Consider the following 20,399-nt stretch of genomic DNA (forward strand, 5'->3'; position numbering starts at 1 on the left):
ATGCAAGTGCCTCCTCTGCAAAAGGTTTGTATTTTGCATGATTTGTTTAAATTGAGCATTGTGCAAGATAGAATAATAAATAGTGGTCTTTGGTAGTTGGTTAAGACGCATTAAGGATTTCCGCATGTGCTTCACCCCACTGAGGGTGTTTAAATATTGTGCCAGATTATTATTATGATTTTCCCCTGGTGGATTTACATTAATAAGTGAACTGTTACATCAGTGTGTCCATGTGTTACTCTAGAAGAGTAGGCCTACACATAATAATGAATGTATTATAATGTGTTAACCACTGCTAAAACACCTAATAATAATAATAATAATAATAATAATAATAATAATAATAATAATAACAATAACAATAACAATAACATGGATGGAGGCTCAGATGCAGATGAACAATCTTAGATTTATTTAAGCAAAAATCTAAAAAAGTCGAAAAGCGCAGAAGACATATAAACATAAACCACAGCAGTAAATAGTCAGGCTTAATTCCAGTACCTTGAAAAACAAAAGGTTGAACACTAAAAAGTGAACCTCTGTTGTACCTGTACATGCAAACAAGAATCCAGCACCAACTAAAAGACAAACAGGGTTCAAATAGAAACAAATCAAGGCAATCACTCAGGTATGGTGGTTAGCAATGAGGTGTGAAAACCGAACACAAAAGCAGGGAAAAAACAATGTCAAAATGGCCACCAAATACTCAAACCATGACAGTACATGTTGGCTCACTGGAAACACTCCAATATACACCAGTGGGTCTCAAAGTGTGGTTCATGGTCCCCTGAGAGGGTTCCGGTTCCAAATGACCCCTTAAGGGTGTTTAACTCTCAAATAGTTTAATTGGTATTAGGATCCCCATTAGCTTTTACCTTGAGAAAAGCAGAGAAACATTTGAACAAAAACATTAATTACAACTTATCAACTTTACAATAACTATTATCAAAATAAAAATAAGAAGACGCAATATTAAAACATCCTGCACAACACATAAAGCATTGTAGGCCTACCTCTGGGGATTAGTCGATGCTTGTTTGCATAAGGTGTTCTTTTAACTTTTTGTCTGAAATGCGATGCATGTCAAGGACCTGAACATGTTTGAGAACTAGCGCATTATAATTCCAGAGGCGTACTGTACAGAAGCAGGCTGACACCGACAGTGTCAATTAGCTGTAGCTGATCAATTAACGGCGAGCGCCCCCACAGGTGGCACTGCACGTGTCACAGATCACGGTGTCCAGGGTGGCGTGGAGGTCCAGGGCATCTGTCCAATCGCACACACCGGCACGCCAGGGAGGCGGTCCGTCCGTGCACATCTGTTCGCCGAGGCGATCCAAAGCAACAACCTCACGTCTCCTATACGTATATAAGTCTCTATACTGACTGGCTGCTGCTACCAAACCCTGTGCTGTCACAGTGATGCAAGAAGAGACGTTGTCGCCTGGCACGTTTTGACATAAACGCACTCTCTCAGTACACCCACACTTAGGCTACTGTAGGCGTCAAGGTGCGAAGGAAAATCGTTCGTGGCAGGAGTCTCTTTGGTTTTCTTTTTAGACAGCTAGTGGATGAAAATGAAGCTCCACCCACACGGTAAAATTCAGCGTCGGCCAGAAAACCGGAAACGCTTTGCCCACGGCGCGTGGGTGGAGCTTCATTTCCATCCACCGCAGCTGTCTAAAACCAGGAGCAATTTTTTATTCGGGCCTAGTTGTGGGTGTACTGTCTCTGTCACAATCATCTAACAACAATAGGATAGTTTATTAGCTGGTACAGTATGTCTTGGGCTTGAGTTTATTCCACATCTTCATGTTCACATTTGCTCTCTCTCTCTCTCTCTCTCTCTCTCTCTCTTTCCTCTTTCTCTCTCGCACGCACGCACGCACGAACGCACGCACTCTTTTTGGAACTGAACACTGAGGATTTTCTACAGTAGTGTGTACTGCACGCACAGGGAAGTGCAACAACCCCCCCCCCCCCCCCCCTAGATAGAACTGGGCTAGTCCAGAGAGTACAGTATGCGCTAGCGAGCCTGCTTGCCTCAAAGGACGAAACCTACATACACTGCTGATAACCTGCATATATATGTCGCTGTTGTCGGGCAGAAACCTCATATCTCAATATTTTTTTAACGTTTAGTGGGTTTTTTTCTTCGTAAATCAACGCCCTACTTGATCATACCACAACATTGAGAAACGCGGCACAAAGCGACGCCTCTCGAGCTTGTGGATCTGCTACTTTTTTTTTTACTTTAAAGGGATAGTTCAGATTTTTTTAACTGAAGTTGTATGAAATACTGCCATTAATATAGTGGTCGCAACTGTATTAATTGATTGCCCGAGTCCCGTGGTGGGAGTTCTGCTCTGGTTTTGGTGAATATTAAGTAGTTCCGGTCATTTTGTGGGGGCACTGGGGCCACGCAGTAAAAGTAAATTAATCCACAAAACTAACGTCCTTTCTATTGTTGACCTATTTCTAAAATATTAGTGCGACTTTCGTTCAACTTTGACCCCTCTATCACATGGAAGTGATATGGACACAAAAAGCATAGTTCCATGTGATAGAGGGGTCAAAAAAGAACGAAAGTTGCACTAATATTTTAGAAATAGGTCAACAATAACAGTCCCTGTTTCATCTCTCTCTCAAACAAAACAAAACATAAACTAAAACTAAAAAACAATTACACCTATACAACAATGTTGCATGCAAGATGTAAGCAAGATGTAAGTGTCAATATCATGCATTTCCAATGGAAGTCACATGGTTTTATACAACATTTTTGTTTGATAGCTGTGTTGTGCCCCCCTCCCCCGCATCAAACTAAAATGTTGTATCAAACCATGTGACTTCCATTGGAAATGCATGACACTTACAACTTGCTTACATCTACCATGCAACATTGTTGTATGCTAGATGTAGGTGTAATTGAGGCCTAAACCCCTGTTCCCCAATACCACTGAAAGTTAAACAGAATCGGGTGGCGTGGTCCTTGAGGATTGTTAAAAATATGCTAGCGGTCCAGAGCTCGAAAAAGGTTCAGGAACAATGATTTGCGACATCTCTGTCCTCCCTGTGGGAGAGGCTCTCTCTCCCTCTCTCTCTCTCTCTCTCTCTCTCTCTCTCTCTCTCCCTCTCTCTCTCTCTTTCCTCTCTCTCTCTCTCTCTCTCTCTCTCTCTCTCTCTCTCTCTCTCTCTCTCTCTCTCTCTCTCTCTCTCTCTCTCTCTTGGAAGGAGTCGGTCAGCCAGACCAAATTCTAAAGTATCCCACAATTATAGAGGTGTCAGTAGTGATCTTCATCAACAGCGTGTGCGTGTGATGATCCAACAGGAATACTAATGACTCCTCAATTGGAGTTAATCAGCCACCACGACGCATTGCACCTTACAGCAGTGTTTGTCAAAGTGGGGTCTGGGACCCCGCATTGGGTCCTTGAGGGCGTTACAGGGGGGTCCCCAGCTGAATTATTCTTAGTTACCATTTATAATTTAAGCATTTAGCAGGTGCTCTTTATCCAAAGCAAATTACAGTAAGCAATTAATCACATACTGTACATCAAATGCCTCAGATGTGTGGCTCCTACAGTATGTACCGTAAGTAAATTATCCTTTGCCCACGTAAAAGCAGGAGGGCTCACATCTGCTATACTGGTTCCTGTGAAATGGTTGTGTTGTGTACCTCGTTTAGCCGAGGAAACATGTCTTAAAAAATATTGGGACCTCGCCATCATTTGATTTCCATGGTAACCCTGGATTCTACTGTATGGGTGCCAGTTGAGCTATCTGAACTGGTTCCTACATGGGTTCCGGGCCCCATCCCTAATATGACCCAGGGGAGTTGGCCACCACCAGTTTAGTCTCCCTATCCCTCCCTAGAACCTTGCTGTCCGTGCCAAAAAGTCTATCCCCATTACAAATGTGCTAGACCCCTGGGAGATTGCATGCTGAGGTGCCACACTTACAGTACCATCAGTTCCAGAAAGAAAAGCAGGTGCGCTTCCTCTGGCCCTTTTGCTCAGCTTTGAAAATAACTTAACTCATAAACCAACTAAGTGGAAGAATTAAGTGGCACTCCAAAATATAAGACGCAAGTACCATATCATCTCACCAGTACTTAGTTATCGCACAAGGTTCCACACAAGCCGTGCTACTCATGTGCTTGAGTTGGTGGCCGGTACCCGGGATCGAACCCATGACCTTGTGGTCTAAAGGCTCTACCAACTGAGATATCCGGACACAAACAAAGGTGGAGTCTGAAGAGGTGAGTTTTCAGATTAACTGCAGGAAACAAATAGACTCTTACAGGTGGATTTGGTTCCATTTGTACACTCTCGAGATATGGTGGCCCGTGGCCTAATTCATGCCAATGCAACGCCGCAGGGTCACAAGACATTTCCAGTTCCACCAGTCGGTTTAGCAAATGAAAGCACTCCCATATAAAAATAAATGTATTTTAATCAAAGACTACATGTCCTATCACTTCGCTACTCTTTTTTTTTTTTTTTTTTTTTTTTTTTTTTTTCAATTATAAAAAATTTATAATTGAAAAAAAATTTTTTTTTTTTTTATATGAATTGCATTTTTTTTTTTTTTTTTTTTTTTTTTTAATACTGTTTTTATTAGGCATTTTTGTTCGACAATTTCAGATTAGATAATGATAAGTAATTCAGTTAAATAAAAATGAAAAAAATAACAGGCAATGTAAATGTTCCACATACAGTATAACAAAAAAACATAAGTGTGATAAACATGAAAAAACAAAAAACAGTTAAACAATGACAAGTGTGAACAGACAAACAAAACAGACAACAGGACAGACATTCTTGCTCTCAAACTTCCAACATGTTGTGAATTAAGTAAGTTAGACATTCTTTTTTAAATAATAAAAAATAAAATAAAGAAAAAACATTCAGTTCCTTTTCTTTCAGTTCCTTTTCTTTCTTTCCAATTTTCTATTGTGCTATTGTGTAGGAGGGGTTAGCGTGCACCTATTAAAATAGTCAATGAAGGGTTGCCATGTCTGGTAGAACCTATCTTCACTCCCTCTCAATTCAAACTTAATCTTTTCCAATTGTAAGTAATGCATAACATCTTTCATCAGTGAAGTGTGAGTTGGAACCTGTGCTTGTTTCCAATTCAACAGTATCAGTCTGCGAGCCAGTAGAGTCACATATTTTACCATGTTATATTGGAAAGTAGACAGTTTGACCCCGGGCCCTGTGACTCCCATAATTGCTGTCAGTGGATCCGGGTCAAAAGGTCTTTCAACAATGTCTGACAGTGATTTAAATATACTTTGCCAATAAGATCTTAGTTTTGTGCAATGCCAGAACATATGAGCTAGAGTGGCCGGCGATTGGCCACATCTGTCGCAGGCTGGATTCACATTTGGATACATTCTGTTGAGTTTTTGATACATTCTGTTGAGTTTTTTCACTTCGCTACTCTTGACTCGGTTGAAGTCACATCACCTAATTAGGAGAACTATTTCTTCCTCAGACAGACTTCCCGTGAGGGTCAAGGATTCAAAGAGATTCTTTGCACTTTGTTCATCTTAAAGGAGCACTTCACCCATTGTCGACTTTTCAAACTTTTCAAACTATTATATTGGAATCGCCTCAACGTTGTCATGGGTATAGGTAGCTTTCTGAACTGTCCACAGCCCACCAAATGCAACACAGTGATACTGTATGACTGTATGTCATGCAATGAGAGCATTAGAAAGGATAATAAAAATCACACCTGTGTGAAGTGACTAAGTGAGGGGGCGCTCTTATCATACATCACCATACATCCTCTCATTCCGGCCAATCACAATTTACGTCCTCACGTCCTCATTGAATACCATTGTGCACTCAAAACTGGCCATTCATTGTCAAAGGCAGTCAATGTTTGTGTTAGGACAATGTTTGTGTTTACACAAACCCTCAAAGCTGGACATAGGATGGGCTAGCGCCCCTCAATAAGGTTGAAAATGATGGCATCTTCTCCTGAGCCTTTCGACTGAGAGCTGGGGCATTCTGCAAAAAGGAAATATTGCTGTGTAATCCAGATTATATAGCATGAGCAATCCAAATAATCTCTGCCGTATCCTACTGTGTCAGCATCAGTGAGCTGTCCTTTTCTTTTAAGACTTGCTGTTATGTACTCAAGTTCTTTGAACTCCTTGACACACATTGCATAGCACCACTGTTGTCGGGTGGAATGCTTTGCATGTCCAAAACAATTTTCTTTCAGGACATGTAAAAAAAACCCACCATGAATATGTTCCAGTGGATCCAATGTAGCTACTTCATTAGTCAGAAGCTCTTGTTAATACATTTGATTGGTTACATATTTATAAACAACCCACAGCCCACAGCCTTAATGTAAAAAAAACAAAACATGAAACATGAAAAGATGACATATAGCGATAAATGGTTTCTGCCTGAACTAGCGACAACATAAGTCATGCTTTCGTCAATTACTTAAGACGTCAACTCTATATGGCAGACCACATGAGCATGTGTACCGTACCCACGACAAAGTGATCAAATGAAGATAAACTACAGCTCCAACCAGCCTATGTGCTTCGTATTGGTGTTCAGAGTGGACCTGTCACACAGTAAATAATGTGACATTGATGCATTATGTATAAATCTGAGAGACACACAGTGTGGCTATTAGAACAGAGACGTATTCAAACACACCTCTGGTTGAATGGTGTTATAGGGCAAGGGTTCTCAATGTGGGGTCCTGGGGGTTCCATGGGAGTCCCCCGCAGAAGTGACATAGCATCACAATCATGTTAACCACTTTATCCATTTATTCAAAAAATTGCAGATCTACAAGATCACAGTGCGCCAATTATAGCCTTGTACGTCTGCTATTTTTGTATACTTTACAGTTATACAAATCTTCTCTTCTGGGGGTCCTTGTCACAAAACCTTTTCAGGGTCGAGGGTCTGCTACCAAATACATGTTCATTTGGGAGTCGTGGCATGAAAAAGTTTGAGAACCACTGTTACAAGGCACTGGTTTTCAATGACACTTAACACAGGACCAAAATGGACTTTTGGTTCCATGCTCGCGCTCGCATGTGTGTGAATATGTGCACACAGGCGAGCATGTTAAGGGTCTAGTATATATGTTTTCTTTTCTCTCTATTTTTGCAGAACAATTTCCCTCAGCATGAGAAGTGGGCCATGCATTTTAGTTGAATGGTGCTCAGAGCTATCAGCTCATGAAATCCCTGATTGAAAGAGAAAATATAGACCAAGTGCATGCGAGAGGGAGAGAGAGAGAGAGAGAGAGAGAGAGAGAGAGAGAGAGAGAGAGAGAGAGAGAGAGAGAGAGAGAGAGAGAGAATATGGGGCATATTCACCACTTATATCAACGTGACAATTACAAGAGCAGTAGTGTCTGACAGTCTCTGAACATACATGAACTGAACACTCCCAGCGAGTTGCAGGGCTTGTAGATTGTCTATTTTCGGTTCTGTGTCGTATGGTGTATAGTATTATCGTCGCTGTCGGGCAGAAACCTCTTATCTTCATGTTTTCACTTTTTGTCCCTGAAAGCTAGATTTGGATATGATGACAGAGTCAATATCGGCCTTAAAGCCTGATATTGTTGTAAGTGATGTGCTGTACAGTAAGTGTGTTGTAAGTGATGTATTTTGGGGAAGTAATTATAAGACATTATATATGTTAAGTGCTTCTTAGCCTATATCAGATGTCACTGCACGTAATCCACGGGCTGGGGGGCGGCACCTGTCAGCAGGGAGTGTTGGGCGGGAGGAGTAGGATTAAGGCTCAACAGTAGGCTACATCCTTCCGGTGGGGGTTCCTCACTGGGCAGGTGAAAAAATAAGTCGTAAGACTTTCTTGTGTCTATAACACCTGGGAAAAGTGCAATATCTTAACCACTACTAGACCAAAGGGATATCCCTATGGAGCAGGGAAGATATTCGACTTTTGAGGCCATCAGGCAGAGGCTCAGAGCCACTCTGCTACAGTACATATATATCCTTGACACTCCTAGATGAACATGATGTATCTTGTTTTTTCTGACGTCTCAAATGAGACGTCATGTGTGCATGGGGAGGAATTAATTAGCGACTAAATTGGGTAAAACATATATTTTCTGTTTTCTATGGAGGATAGACGAGAAGGCTTCTGTTATTGAACAAACACGTACTCAATGACATTTACCAGAATGTAGAGCTTATTTAACATGTAGAGCTTATTTAACACCCTCTAACCACCCCCGATAAGGGGCAGTTTGACGATGTTGGTGTGGACAGCGCCACATCTCTGTGTGCCATTCATTCACTATTTTCATTGTTGTGTTGGAGATATGGACTCAATGAATGACTCATTACTCCTCGGCTCAATGTGGAGCTCAGTCATTTCCTATCAGCACGTTGTGCTGAGGCCAGCACTGTGCACTCTCTAAGCACTGGTGGAAAGTAATTAAGTAGGCAAATGTTCTTTCTTTATACACCTAGGCTAACTGTAGCCAAACCATTGTGTACCATGTCTGTGCCATGTACTGACTGAGGAGCTATGCTGTTGTGCAGACTTTATTTTAAACTTTACATATGCCCTGAAGAAGGTCATAAAAGCAAAAAAGAAAGTGTTGTTTTTTGTTCAAAGATGAACCAGCCTAAAGCTTTTTTAACTTTTTTTTGGAATGATGTGCCTTGTTTTTTGAGCGGTGCTAACTGCTCCGTGTCGCTTTAGTGTGTTTGTGTGTCTGCTCTCCCCCTGTGATGTCATGTGGGTCAATATACTGTACCTGTACATCATCATGATAAAAGGAACCGCTCAATTCACACAAGCGTGATTTATTCTCAACTGAACATTTCTGAGGTAGGCCTACTTGATACTTGTATAGAGGACCTTTTGTCACAGTCTCTCTCTCTCCCTCAGTCTGTGACTCCACCATGGCCACTCCCATATTCATTTCCACCACACTGCAGTCCCACTTACACACCTGTGTCCAACTCTCTCATCAGCCAACCTGTGAACTCTTTGCTAACACTCACTGTCAGTTCATAACCTGTTGTCATTGATGTCCTGCCTGTTCCTGCGTTGATTTTTATGTCATTCTCGATTGCCTGATTCCTACCTGCATCTACCGTGTAAGATCTGCTTATTCTTTATTAAATACTTTATATCTACTCTTGTTTGTTGTGGCTTTGCACTTGGGTTCAACTCTCTGTCTGCATCCTTGACACTTTTACTTGTAAAAGACTTTTACCCTAAAAGTACTTGTTGTTCCAGTGCCACTGATGTGGAGCCAGTGGTTCTACCTGTCAGTGCATTGTGCTGAGACTAGCGTTGTGCGCTCTCAGTGCTGTTAAACGCTAATGGACAATCCCTCTTCCCCATCCCGCTCAACACGCCACCTGACGTGCATGCCGCTCTGACTGACAGAGTGACGGGGGGCTCATTTTCAAAGCTCTGTCGTCCGGAGCACTGCAATTCAATCATATGCATGAGGAAGACAAGGTTTGCAATTACTGTCATAGGCGTGGCCACTGGCAATCTGAGTGTTTCAGGTTAAACCTCAGGACTGAAACTTTGAGAGCAGGTCATTCGCAACCAAAAGGGGCTGGCAAATGGATACCGGATGAACTGGAGCGGCAACGCTCCAGTTCATCCGGTATCCATTTGTGTTTCACCTAATTTCGGTCCAAATAAGGATACAGAGTTTGCAGCACTGAGATCTTACCATCCATTTATCAGGCAGGGGTCTGCGTCTTTGGTGCAAGGGGGAAAATAAGTACCTGTAACTATTCTAAGGGATACGGGGGCTTTTGATTAATTTATTCAAAATGGTGTTCTTCCGTTAAACCATGATTCTGACACTGGTGACAAGGTGCCTGTTCGGGGCATGGACATGAATGTTTTGATGGTTCCCTTGCATAAAGTGGTGCTTAAATGTGAACTTTTTCAGGGAGAAGCAAATCTGGCACTGCCGCACTGCCGATTCCAGGAGTGACTGTGATCCTGGGTAGCGACCTGGTTGGTGCTCAGGTGTGGGCGGGGCTTCAGCCACCAGCAATGGTGATGTCCGTTTCCCTTGTAACGAGGGAAGCGGTCACCTTTCAGGCATCTGGTCCACACACTGTGGTAAAGCAGGTCTCTGATCAAAATGACGCCCTTTACTGCTTCCCCAGTCCTTCCCCAGTTCTGTTCTTTTCATTTGCCTCCTGCACCTTTTCCACCATGCACACTTTTCAACATTTGTGTTAATACATACAACACGCACACGCATACATTTCACTCATGCATACACACACACACTACACCACTGAATACTGATCTCCACACCACAGTTTATTCCTGATTTCTCGTTTGATATAGTGTTATAGTGTTTCTATAGTGTTATTGTTGTGAATTATCTCATGCTGTCTGACTGGCAGCCTCTGGTGGACATTACCCATCCCCTGCATGCACAATGACACAGGTGTCTGCCATCACACCACTCAACTCACTAGCCGATCACAGCTTGGGTGTGCCCTATTATAAGCCCTCACTCATTGCACACTCCTCACTCAGTCTCCAGCCTTCACACAGGCAACATGCAATGCAGAACCTGCATCTCTCATTGAGTACCCAACACCACTCACTTCTCTGCAGCCAAACCATGGCTCACTGAAGACAATAAACTACTATTCTGTTTAAATATACCTTGGTGTCACATACACTCTCTGACCGGAGAAACTTGGGGATCAGTTCACATCCAACAAACTAACCAGCACAGGTTATTTATTAGTTATAGTGTTATAGTGTTCTATAGTTGGCAGCATGGCATGATTGGCATCGCTGTGTGTGTGTGTGTGTGTGTGTGTGTGTGTGTGTGTGTGTGTGCGCGCGAGCGAGAGGGGTAGAGAGAGAGAGAGAGACAGAGAGAGGGGTAGAGAGAGAGAGAGAGAGAGACAGAGAGAGGGGTAGAGAAAGAGAGAGACAGAGAGAGGGGTAGAGAGAGAGAGAGAGACAGAGAGAGGGGTAGAGAAAGAGAGAGAGAGAGAGAGAGGGAGAGAGAGAGTCTTGCCTCCTCGTGTCTTTCTAAGGTTCTTGGATTCAGGCGGCCAGTCGCAGGACACCGCTGCCTGTCCGTCTGTTATTATAGGCTATACCAGCCTATACTCGACGCTTTATATCTTCCACTGTAACAAAGTTTAGGATCAAACCCCCACTCATGTGTATGGGGAACAACAAAGACGGAACATTTGCTGTGAGGTAAGGGAACAATTATGTTGTTTTCATGTTTCTTTTCTAGATTGCTCTCGTGTGTAGCCTATACAACGAGATGTTCTCTTACAGAAAAAGGAGCTACAAAAGTCGTTATAATATATAGCTAGCTAGCCCAGCCTATAATAATAATAATAATAATAATAATAATAATGAAATCAAAGAAGAAGATTTCACAATGTCTAATTTCTGTTGGCAAAAGTGCTGCGGAGCTGTCCAGGCTAGGGCGCTGAAACTGCACATATATCGGAGTTCGGACGACCATTAATTTATAAATGCTGAGCGTCAATTTAACTCTGATATTGTGGCGGTCCATTTGGTCACTTTTGCACACCAGGTTGTCAGAGTTACAAAGGCATGCATAAACTATATCACTTATTTAGGAACTCGCTGTTTCATATGTGGCTGTCTGCCTGTCTGTCTTTGTTCATAGGACAACATCTGAGTTTTCCTCAGTCCGCGGTGAAGACAGAACTCTTGGCTCAGCTCTTTGAGGGTCGAACCCTCCACCCCCTCTCTCCACCACCCTCCTCCACACCCTACACCACCGGATGACCGAAGAAACTCCACTTTGGCCGCGCCACGCGCTAAGTGCCGCTCCTCCGACTCACTCACTGCGGGTTGATTCTTTCTCAGCGCACAGACCGGAGCATGACACCGCTGACCCTCACCTGTGGAGCATCTGGAATGAAGAACTCCCGCGAAGAACCGAGAAAATCGGCAACTAATAAAGGCTCCGCTCGGTGAGAGAAGTTGGGGTGGAAACGTCCAAAACTAAAGAGAGAGAGAGAGAGAGAGAAACAAACCAGAGTGGAGGGGGAAAAGAAAAACACGGACAGAGGAGCGATGGGGATAAAACACCTCCTGCTGCTTTTCATCTACTTAGACCCGCTGAACGTGCTGTGCGCCGCGGCGCAGAACAAGAAGAGCAAACCGTCTCCGAAGCGGAACCAGCGGAACCAGATGAAGGAGGCGATCGGCAACAGCAGCACCGCGGTGCCCGGCGCCCCGGGCGGCGGTGGTCGGGGCATCACCACCCAGCTGCAGGCGCCCCCGGCCGGCGTCCAGCACGACACGTGTCTCGGCTACTACGACGTGAGCGGCGCGTTCGACAAGGAGTTCTCGTGCAACAACACGGACCACCGCTACTGCTGCGGCAGCTGCATGCTGCGCTTCTGCTGCGCGGACAAGAGCAAGCGCGTGGAGCAGAAGACGTGCACCAACTACAACACGCCCGACTGGATCAAGACGCAGCCGCCGTCCCCGGCTCCCACGGGGGACACGTACGACCCGGCGCTGGACCAGACCAACACCACGGTGTACATCACCTGCGGCGTCATAGCGCTCATAGCGCTCATCGGGATCACGGCGAAAGTCGCCTACGATAAAGCCACCAAGCCACCGCAGGAGATGAACGTCCATAGGTGAGTCACCGCTCACCGGTCCTGTTTTAGGCTACTACTAAAACTACAGTACCTACTACCAGCCTACTGCATGCTGCTAAATGGGGCGTCCAATTATAACTCTGAGAATGAGTGTGTGCAAGTGCATGTAAACCCATAAGGATCCATAATGGATCTCAGATCAGCCAGGCCCATTTACATTGAGTGTGTGCAAAGTGAGTGCACTTTGGTTAAACTGAGTGTGTGCAAAGTGTAACCAAATGGATCCATAAGTGTCCACTTGGTTACATTTGCACACTCAGTTACACTAGGGGCCATGACTGAATGAATCCTTAGTCGACTAATATTAATGTGTGGACTAATTCATTAGATGATTCAACTTATTTTATTGGTATTGGCAGTCTTGACTTGGTATTGAAGGCCTACACTGAGTGTGTATGTGCAAATGTAACCAAATGGACCCGTATGGGTCCATTTGGTTACATTTTCACACACTGAGTTGAGTGAGTTCAGACTGCAGTACAGTGAGGCTGTCCTTGACCGAAGACGTACGTCCTTCGTCGACTAATATCAAATGTGTCGACTGATTGGATGATTTTACTTGGTATTGGGTTTGCTGCATACAGTCATGCAGAGAGAGGAGCCTTTTCAAGTCGGTGTGTTAGAACTGAACAGTATATATAATGTTGATTTCAACTTATAGGACTGTCTGGCAGAATGAACAGATACTGTATCGGCTGGTGGAGAAAAGTAAAATAAAAAAATAAACCGTGTGTGTGTGTGTGTGTGTGTGTGTGTGTGTGTGTGTGTGTGTTAAAGCACAGTATATTCTGATAGTAATCATAGAGTGTTTGTTCAGTGACAGCTCAGTGACAGCTCTTTAATAAACAGAAAATACATTTTCAGGTATGTGACAACATTTCAGCCAATCAGGAGAGAGTATTGGCCTATTTACCAGCTTCTCATTTTATATTTCCAGTTAGATCAAAATGTATCTGTCCATTTCTTTGTGTCATCAATTCTGATTTCACTTAATTTAATCCCATATCCTGGCTATATGTCTGATTCTCAATCTAAATTGCATCAAATTGGTATCCTGACCTGAGAATGCATTTTCTGTTACCTTTGCCCAACTATACCAATTTGACTAAAAGCACTAATAATTGATTCATTGACTAGAGCTGCTTTGTAACAGGAGACATTTCCAAAGCTTCTGTATATGTTTAAACAACCATGTCATTTACTGTGTGTGTTGTCTCCGCCTCCGGTGGTGACTATTGCATCATCTGCTTAATGCTTTGGCATGAAATGTGATTAAGCATGCTGTAGTTTGTCGACACACTGCAGGGGTCTGTGCTAGTAGGAAAAGGGTGGTTTGATCTTGATTCAAACTCTCTAAGCACTACTTCAAACAGTTAAGTTAAAATCACTGATTCGTGTGGACTGTGAGAACATTAAATGTGCCTTCACCCCCCCTAAAATAAGGTTGGCTGCACTTGCCTTTATTAGCAACTATACCGTCTTTAGAGTATAGTGTACCAGCACTCAATCTGTACACCTACAATCCCCCCCGCCCCCCCCCCCCCCCCCCCCCACACACACACACACACACACACACACACACACACACACACACACACACACACACACACACACACACACACACACACACACACAATGAATTACAAAAAAATAACACCTGTGTGAAGTGAGGGGCGCTAATATATTAAAGTCTAACTCATGTTGATTAGGTGATGTAATGGTGATGTAAAACAAACGGTGCAAACACAAACATTATGACAAACATTTTCCCTCCATGGGGACCCCGGATCCCACTTTGAGAACCACTGCTCTAGACAGTATAGTAGAATCTATGAAGGACGTTGGGGGTGGGGCTCATGCACCATGGCCCCGGCACCACATTTCTAGAGATGCTTTCATTTTGCAGCAACTGCCTGAAACATTTTCAATTTGTTCACAAAGCGTTTTTTTGTTTTTGTTTTTTTGTTTATTTTTTTTGTCAAAGGAACTTGTATACTGATAGCCCGAAGCAGTCTCCAGTCATGTTGATTCTGGCCTTGGAAGCAGTGTTCTAATTGGTCTCTGTAAATTTTACACTAGCTGCGGCTCCATTTTATTTTTTATTTCTCAAGAGCAAGTGGACTGCACCACAAAATCCTCAGTGTTAATTCAAACATTGTGTTACTCCAAGAGTGTACATTTTGGTTGCATTTGTACACTCTTGGAGTTGAAAATGCTTTACTATTGTTGTTATGGTACAGGAGGGTACATTGTATGTACCTTGTATCTTGTAAAGAACATGTGTCCATGTTCTATCCATGTCAACTGCATGGCGTACATGGCTGACGCATGTGGACCAATCCGCTTTGCCAGTCGTGTCAAAGACGTGTGTCCTGACAAATTGTGAAACGAGGGCATCCAGACACGCACAATCCTGAGCGACAGTTTAACTGTTGAGAGTGTTAAAAAAAATAGACCCGAAAGTTACATTGTCCATTTGTCACTCAGGATTTGCCTTCTTCAAGGCTGCGTATCACATCCTGCAGCATTTCTCACACGTCTTCTTCAACTAAATTAAACACAAAGTTCCTCATCTGAACTGAGCTTATGAAGTTTGAGTGATGCAAGAGGGGTGGGGTGGTGCATGGAAGTATATGATTTTTAATTTGGTGTGGGAGTAGTTTAATTGGGTCTAAAGTTCTACCAGAACCACCACCAGCCTCGGCAGATGGGTTTAGAGGCAGCTAAAAACACACTTCTATATGGCCTTTCCTTTTAACTGATATCTTAACTGATTAACTGATTTTACCCTTCTTAATTTCACTGTTTTAATTTCACACTTGACTAGACTTTAATGTATTGCTTTGTTTGACCTGTGTTTTTTTAATTCAATATAAAGCACTTTAAACTACATTCATGTCTGAAATGTACAAACTTATACTTACTTACTTACGTATACTTTACTGGTTGAGAACCACTGGCTTAGAGCAGCGGTTCTCAAACGTTTTCATGTCAAGGACCCCAAATTGATATGGATTTGGTCCGCGGAACCCCTGTCTGGTAAGATTTCATGCCAGGGAACCCATGCAAGTCGTTGAAACCTTTAAAAAATATTCAGAAAAACAAAAACAAAAAAGAGGCCATATATATATAGGGCTAAAGTGGTTAAAGTGTTTTTTATATAGCCTATGTTAACTCATTTTGCCCGGGGACCCCATTGAACCCCGGAGTGCCCACAGGCACATTTTTCCTTTTTGTCTCAACATTCCAGAATACCTTACGGTTCCCCAATTAATTTGAAGAATGCCCAGTTTGATATGCATAGGCTATACTGATCCCCATTTAATGCCATTTATATGTGGGACCTAAATTTATTTTATATATATATATATATATAGCACCATCTGGCGGAGTCAGGTTAATATAAGGAAGTGTAGGCTACAGACAGAAGGACGGACGGACAGACAGACAGACAGACAGACAGACAGACAGAATGACTGACAGACATTTTTCGGTTATATGTATATTTATATGTATGTATATATATATATATATATATATATATATATATATATATATATATATATATATATATATATATATATATATATTTCAGGGGCCACAAGGGGGCGCAAATTGCTCACAGGCCGCATATTGGGGAACCCTGGAACATTGTTCTGTGAGAAAGGGGTCCCTGGACCCCACTTTGAGAAACACTGGCTCACAGGCCGGCCCCCTCTGGTATGGAAACCTAAATCTGTCCAATGACATCAGAGCAGAAGACAGATGCTTTTCCAGTGAAGAACAATTACTTACAGACCGACTGAATATTTTACTCAAAGGTCAATCGACCGGTTTATAGATCGGCGTTGTGAGAAAGCACCAGAAAAGCCTTAGTTTGCACAACACATGTTTTCCTGATGAAAAGCATAAATAAGATCATGCCAATACACAGCGGTGGACAGTAACAAAGTACATTTACTTGAGTACCGTACTTGCATTATTTTCTTTCGTTTTTTACTATGGCTCCTTTTCCACTGGTTGGGAACCGGTTCAGTTCTTTTTGGTTCTTAGTCCATGAGCCAGAGTGCCAAAATTGGAGGGTTACTGTGAGTCTGAAAAGTGTCCTTGAGTGTTCCAAATGACCCTTATGGGTCGGTAACTCTGAGAGAGTACAAATGTAACCAAATGGACCTGTGTGACTTATGGGGTTCCTTAAAAAGTTTCTTAAAAAGTTTGAGAACCACTGTACACTAAATAGAACAGATAGTATCATCGGTGAAGGAAGTAGGGAAGGGGCCCGGAAGTAGAAACCCCGTGCGGGTCCCCGCTTGATTTTGTGAAGGGGAACCCAGATGACAGGGAAGTGACAATCTAAGACTTCAACAAACTATAAAAACTTGTCAAACATTGGCCAAATTGTCAAATATAAGAAAGAGGCAAACATGTGAAAAGCAAGCTTGTAGATCTGCTATTTTCACAACATTTATTGTATCTGTGGAACTAAGTCAAACAAAAAGGAAAACGAAAAAAAAGAACAGTTTTGAACATACAAGGTTTCCACCCGACAGCAATGAAATGTCTCTTGCCAAAGCCAGCTGACGTCTATTCCAGGAAAAATAATTATGACAGTACAACCACTGAATGATCGTCGAAAAAAAAAGGCTATTGAGCATGCCTTCTCATTTATTCGTCCTTGCTCCTCCGGCGCTCTCCCCTCTCTCTCCACACATCCCACACCAGTGTGTATAATATAAAAGTAGCGGCATTAAGCAGCTCCACTTGAAAAGCGTGCGCCCCGTGGCTGGGGATATGGAGAGCGTTAAGAGGAGATAAAACTCTGGCGTCTACGACGCGCTTATATACTCACCACAGCCATGGCGAAACCTGCAGCGTCACAAGCTTTAATATGAGATCTGGGTCTGTCGTTTAAAATAAGAACCGTATAGAGTTTCCTGAGTGTCCTGGATTAGCCTCGCAGTGGTGGAAAAAGTACTCAAACCCCAGTACTTGAGTCAAAGTATATAGTATATTGTTAGCCTCGTAAGCATAATTGCCTACAAAAGTCATATCTTTTAAGATTTTCAGAAAAGAAGAAAAGAAAAAAATCACTTATCTGCCTTAAGCCCAAACCACACCAAAGGGTCGTGTTGGGACAAAACATTTTTTAAGGTATAGACCACACCAATGCAACTCATTGCAACTGAGGTTTAACTTAAAAACAGTTTTGTCCCAACCCAACCCTTTGGTGTGGTTTGGGCTTAAGTCATCTAATTCACTTAATCATGAGGATTGTTTTGCCTAAGGTGACCTTCACACCAGAAAGCTTTACTGCTGTCGGAAAGTGCGCTTCGTTTGGCAGGTGTGAAGCATCATTCGAATCCTAATACGCATCAAAGAACCGCATTCTACCAAAAACGGGGGTTTCGCCTCGCTTCCAACCCATTTGATTACGATTCGGTGCAGGTGGGAATGCTATCCGCAGCAAATAAAGGAAATGACGGAGAAGGCATATTTTATGCAGCACAAAGATGTCCCGTTACTGTGGATAGACGTGGTCGAATGAGGAGACCGAAGCCCTGGTCGAAATGAGGACGAGTACATTAATCAATTGCTTAAGGCATAAAAACACTGCAGTGTATTATAGCCTACAGAATATTCTGTCTGTCTGTCTGTCAGGTGCGTGCCGTAAACATGGAGTGCTGTCACTGTGTGGGGAGTAGGGAGTAGGTGTCAGCGCTGTGACTCTATGCCCAAAGGAACAGTGCGTGCGGACTCCGGAGGGGGGGGGGGGGGGGGAGATCCAGTCCCCGGCAGCACGACACATGCATGTTATGAGTATAATTTTAACACCATAGATTTAACTGTATAGGCTATAGTTTATGAATTGAACACATTGATAAGGTCCCTGCTGCGTTTCCAATTGCTGCGGTTATACAGCAGTGTGAATTCAAACCGCAGCAATTCATTATTCATTATCCAAGAATCCCAACTTCTCTGCCCAATTTGACCAAAAATTAACTTAGGCAATTATGCTATGAGGCGAATTCTGGTCAAATATTGACTCAACTCCAAGTGAAAGAGAGTACTGGAGTAGGCTACTTTTAAAAATACTTGAAGGACAACTTCACCCATTTTCAACCGATATTCATACAGTATAATTGGTCCTCAGTATACATTCTACAAGCTGCAAGCTTATGCATCTGCTATTGAATCGCAAATGTTTGGGAAACTTTTAAAACGTAACTTTAACTTAAAGGCTACATATATATAGGCTACATATGATTTTGGGGGTCCAATTGGCACGAGAAAAGTTTGAGAACCACTGCTCTAAAGTGGTGGTGGGGTCCACCTCAGTGGAGCGGGGAGGGGTGGTGGGGGTGTCTACCTCAGTGGAGCGGGGAGGGGTGGTGGTGACGTCCACCTCAGCGGAGCGGGGAGGGGTGGTGGGGGTGTCTACCTCAGTGGAGCGGGGAGGGGTGGTGGTGACGTCCACCTCAGCGGAGCGGGGAGGGGTGGTGGGGGTGGTGACGTCCACCTCAGCGGAGCGGAGCGGGGAGGGGTGGTGGTGACGTCCACCTCAGCGGAGCGGGGAGTGGTGGTGGGGGTGGTGGTGACGTCCAGCGGAGCGGGGAGGGGTGGTGGTGACGTCCACCTCAGCGGAGCGGGGAGGGGTGGTGGGGGTGGTGGTGACGTCCACCTCAGCGGAGCGGGGAGGGGTGGTGGGGGTGGTGGTGACGTCCACCTCAGCGGAGCGGAGCGGGGAGGGGTGGTGGTGACGTCCAGCGGAGCGGGGAGGGGTGGTGGTGACGTCCACCTCAGCGGAGCGGGGAGGGGTGGTGGTGACGTCCAGCGGAGCGGGGAGGGGTGGTGGTGACGTCCAGCGGAGCGGGGAGGGGTGGTGGTGACGTCCAGCGGAGCGGGGAGGGGTGGTGGTGACGTCCACCTCAGCGGAGCGGGGAGGGGTGGTGGGGGGAGGGGTGGTGGATTGTGAGCAGAATGCCGGAGATGTTGTTGGCAGTGACCTTTGCCGTCTCACCTGTGACCTTCACAGAGGAGGCTGAAGAAGAAATGCTGCTTGAAAGCTAAAGCCAGGCGATTCAACAGGCAGTGGTGGAAAGTAACTAAGTACATTTACTTCAGTACTGTACTTACAGTATTGAGTATTTCCAATTTTCAGTACTTTTACTTCTACTCCACTACATCTCAGAGGCAAATCCTGTACTTAATATTACAAAACAAAACATACTGTAGACTAACCATTCAGCCCTATATACTGTACATTTCGGCCATTTGAAAATAGCCAATCTACAAGCTCACAATGTGTTGCAATGCAATCGGACAATGGGTACTTTTGGTACTTCAAGTATAGGCCTACATTTTGATGACAATACTTTTGTACTTTTACTCGAGCCATTTCTGAATTCCAGACTTTTACATTGCAGTATTGATACTTTCACTTTCAAGTAAAGAATGTCAGTACTTTTCCCACCACTGCAAACAGGCCCCACATTGATCACTTTTCCTCCAGAGTCAAGAGACATGCAATGTGAGTGATGACGGGTGGAAGAACGCACGCACGCACGCACGCACGCACGCACGCACGCACGCACGCACGCACGCACGCGCTATTTAAAAAATAGCAAAAATAGAATAGCAGATCTACAAGATCGGCTGTCTGTGCTACTTATATACCTGACATTGTTCTATAAGTAGGGCATTCAATTATGAA

At 43.8% G+C, this 20,399-nt stretch overlaps 1 protein-coding gene across 1 annotated transcript in view; it reads left to right on the top strand.

Moving 5' to 3' along the window:
- Positions 1–12,089: 12,089 nt before the first annotated feature.
- LOC308324352 (shisa family member 6) overlaps positions 12,090–20,399 on the top strand; it is a gene marked incomplete at both ends in the record, with an annotated part of 89,744 nt that continues 81,434 nt past the window's right edge. The window contains one exon of the mRNA XM_080776394.1: positions 12,090–12,667. Coding sequence (XP_080632520.1) covers positions 12,090–12,667 — 578 coding nt within the window. The remainder of the gene's footprint in view (positions 12,668–20,399) is intronic.

Source organism: Protomyctophum bolini (assembly GCF_963924005.1).
Source record: "Protomyctophum bolini genome assembly, chromosome: 11".
NCBI lineage: Eukaryota > Metazoa > Chordata > Actinopteri > Myctophiformes > Myctophidae > Protomyctophum > Protomyctophum bolini.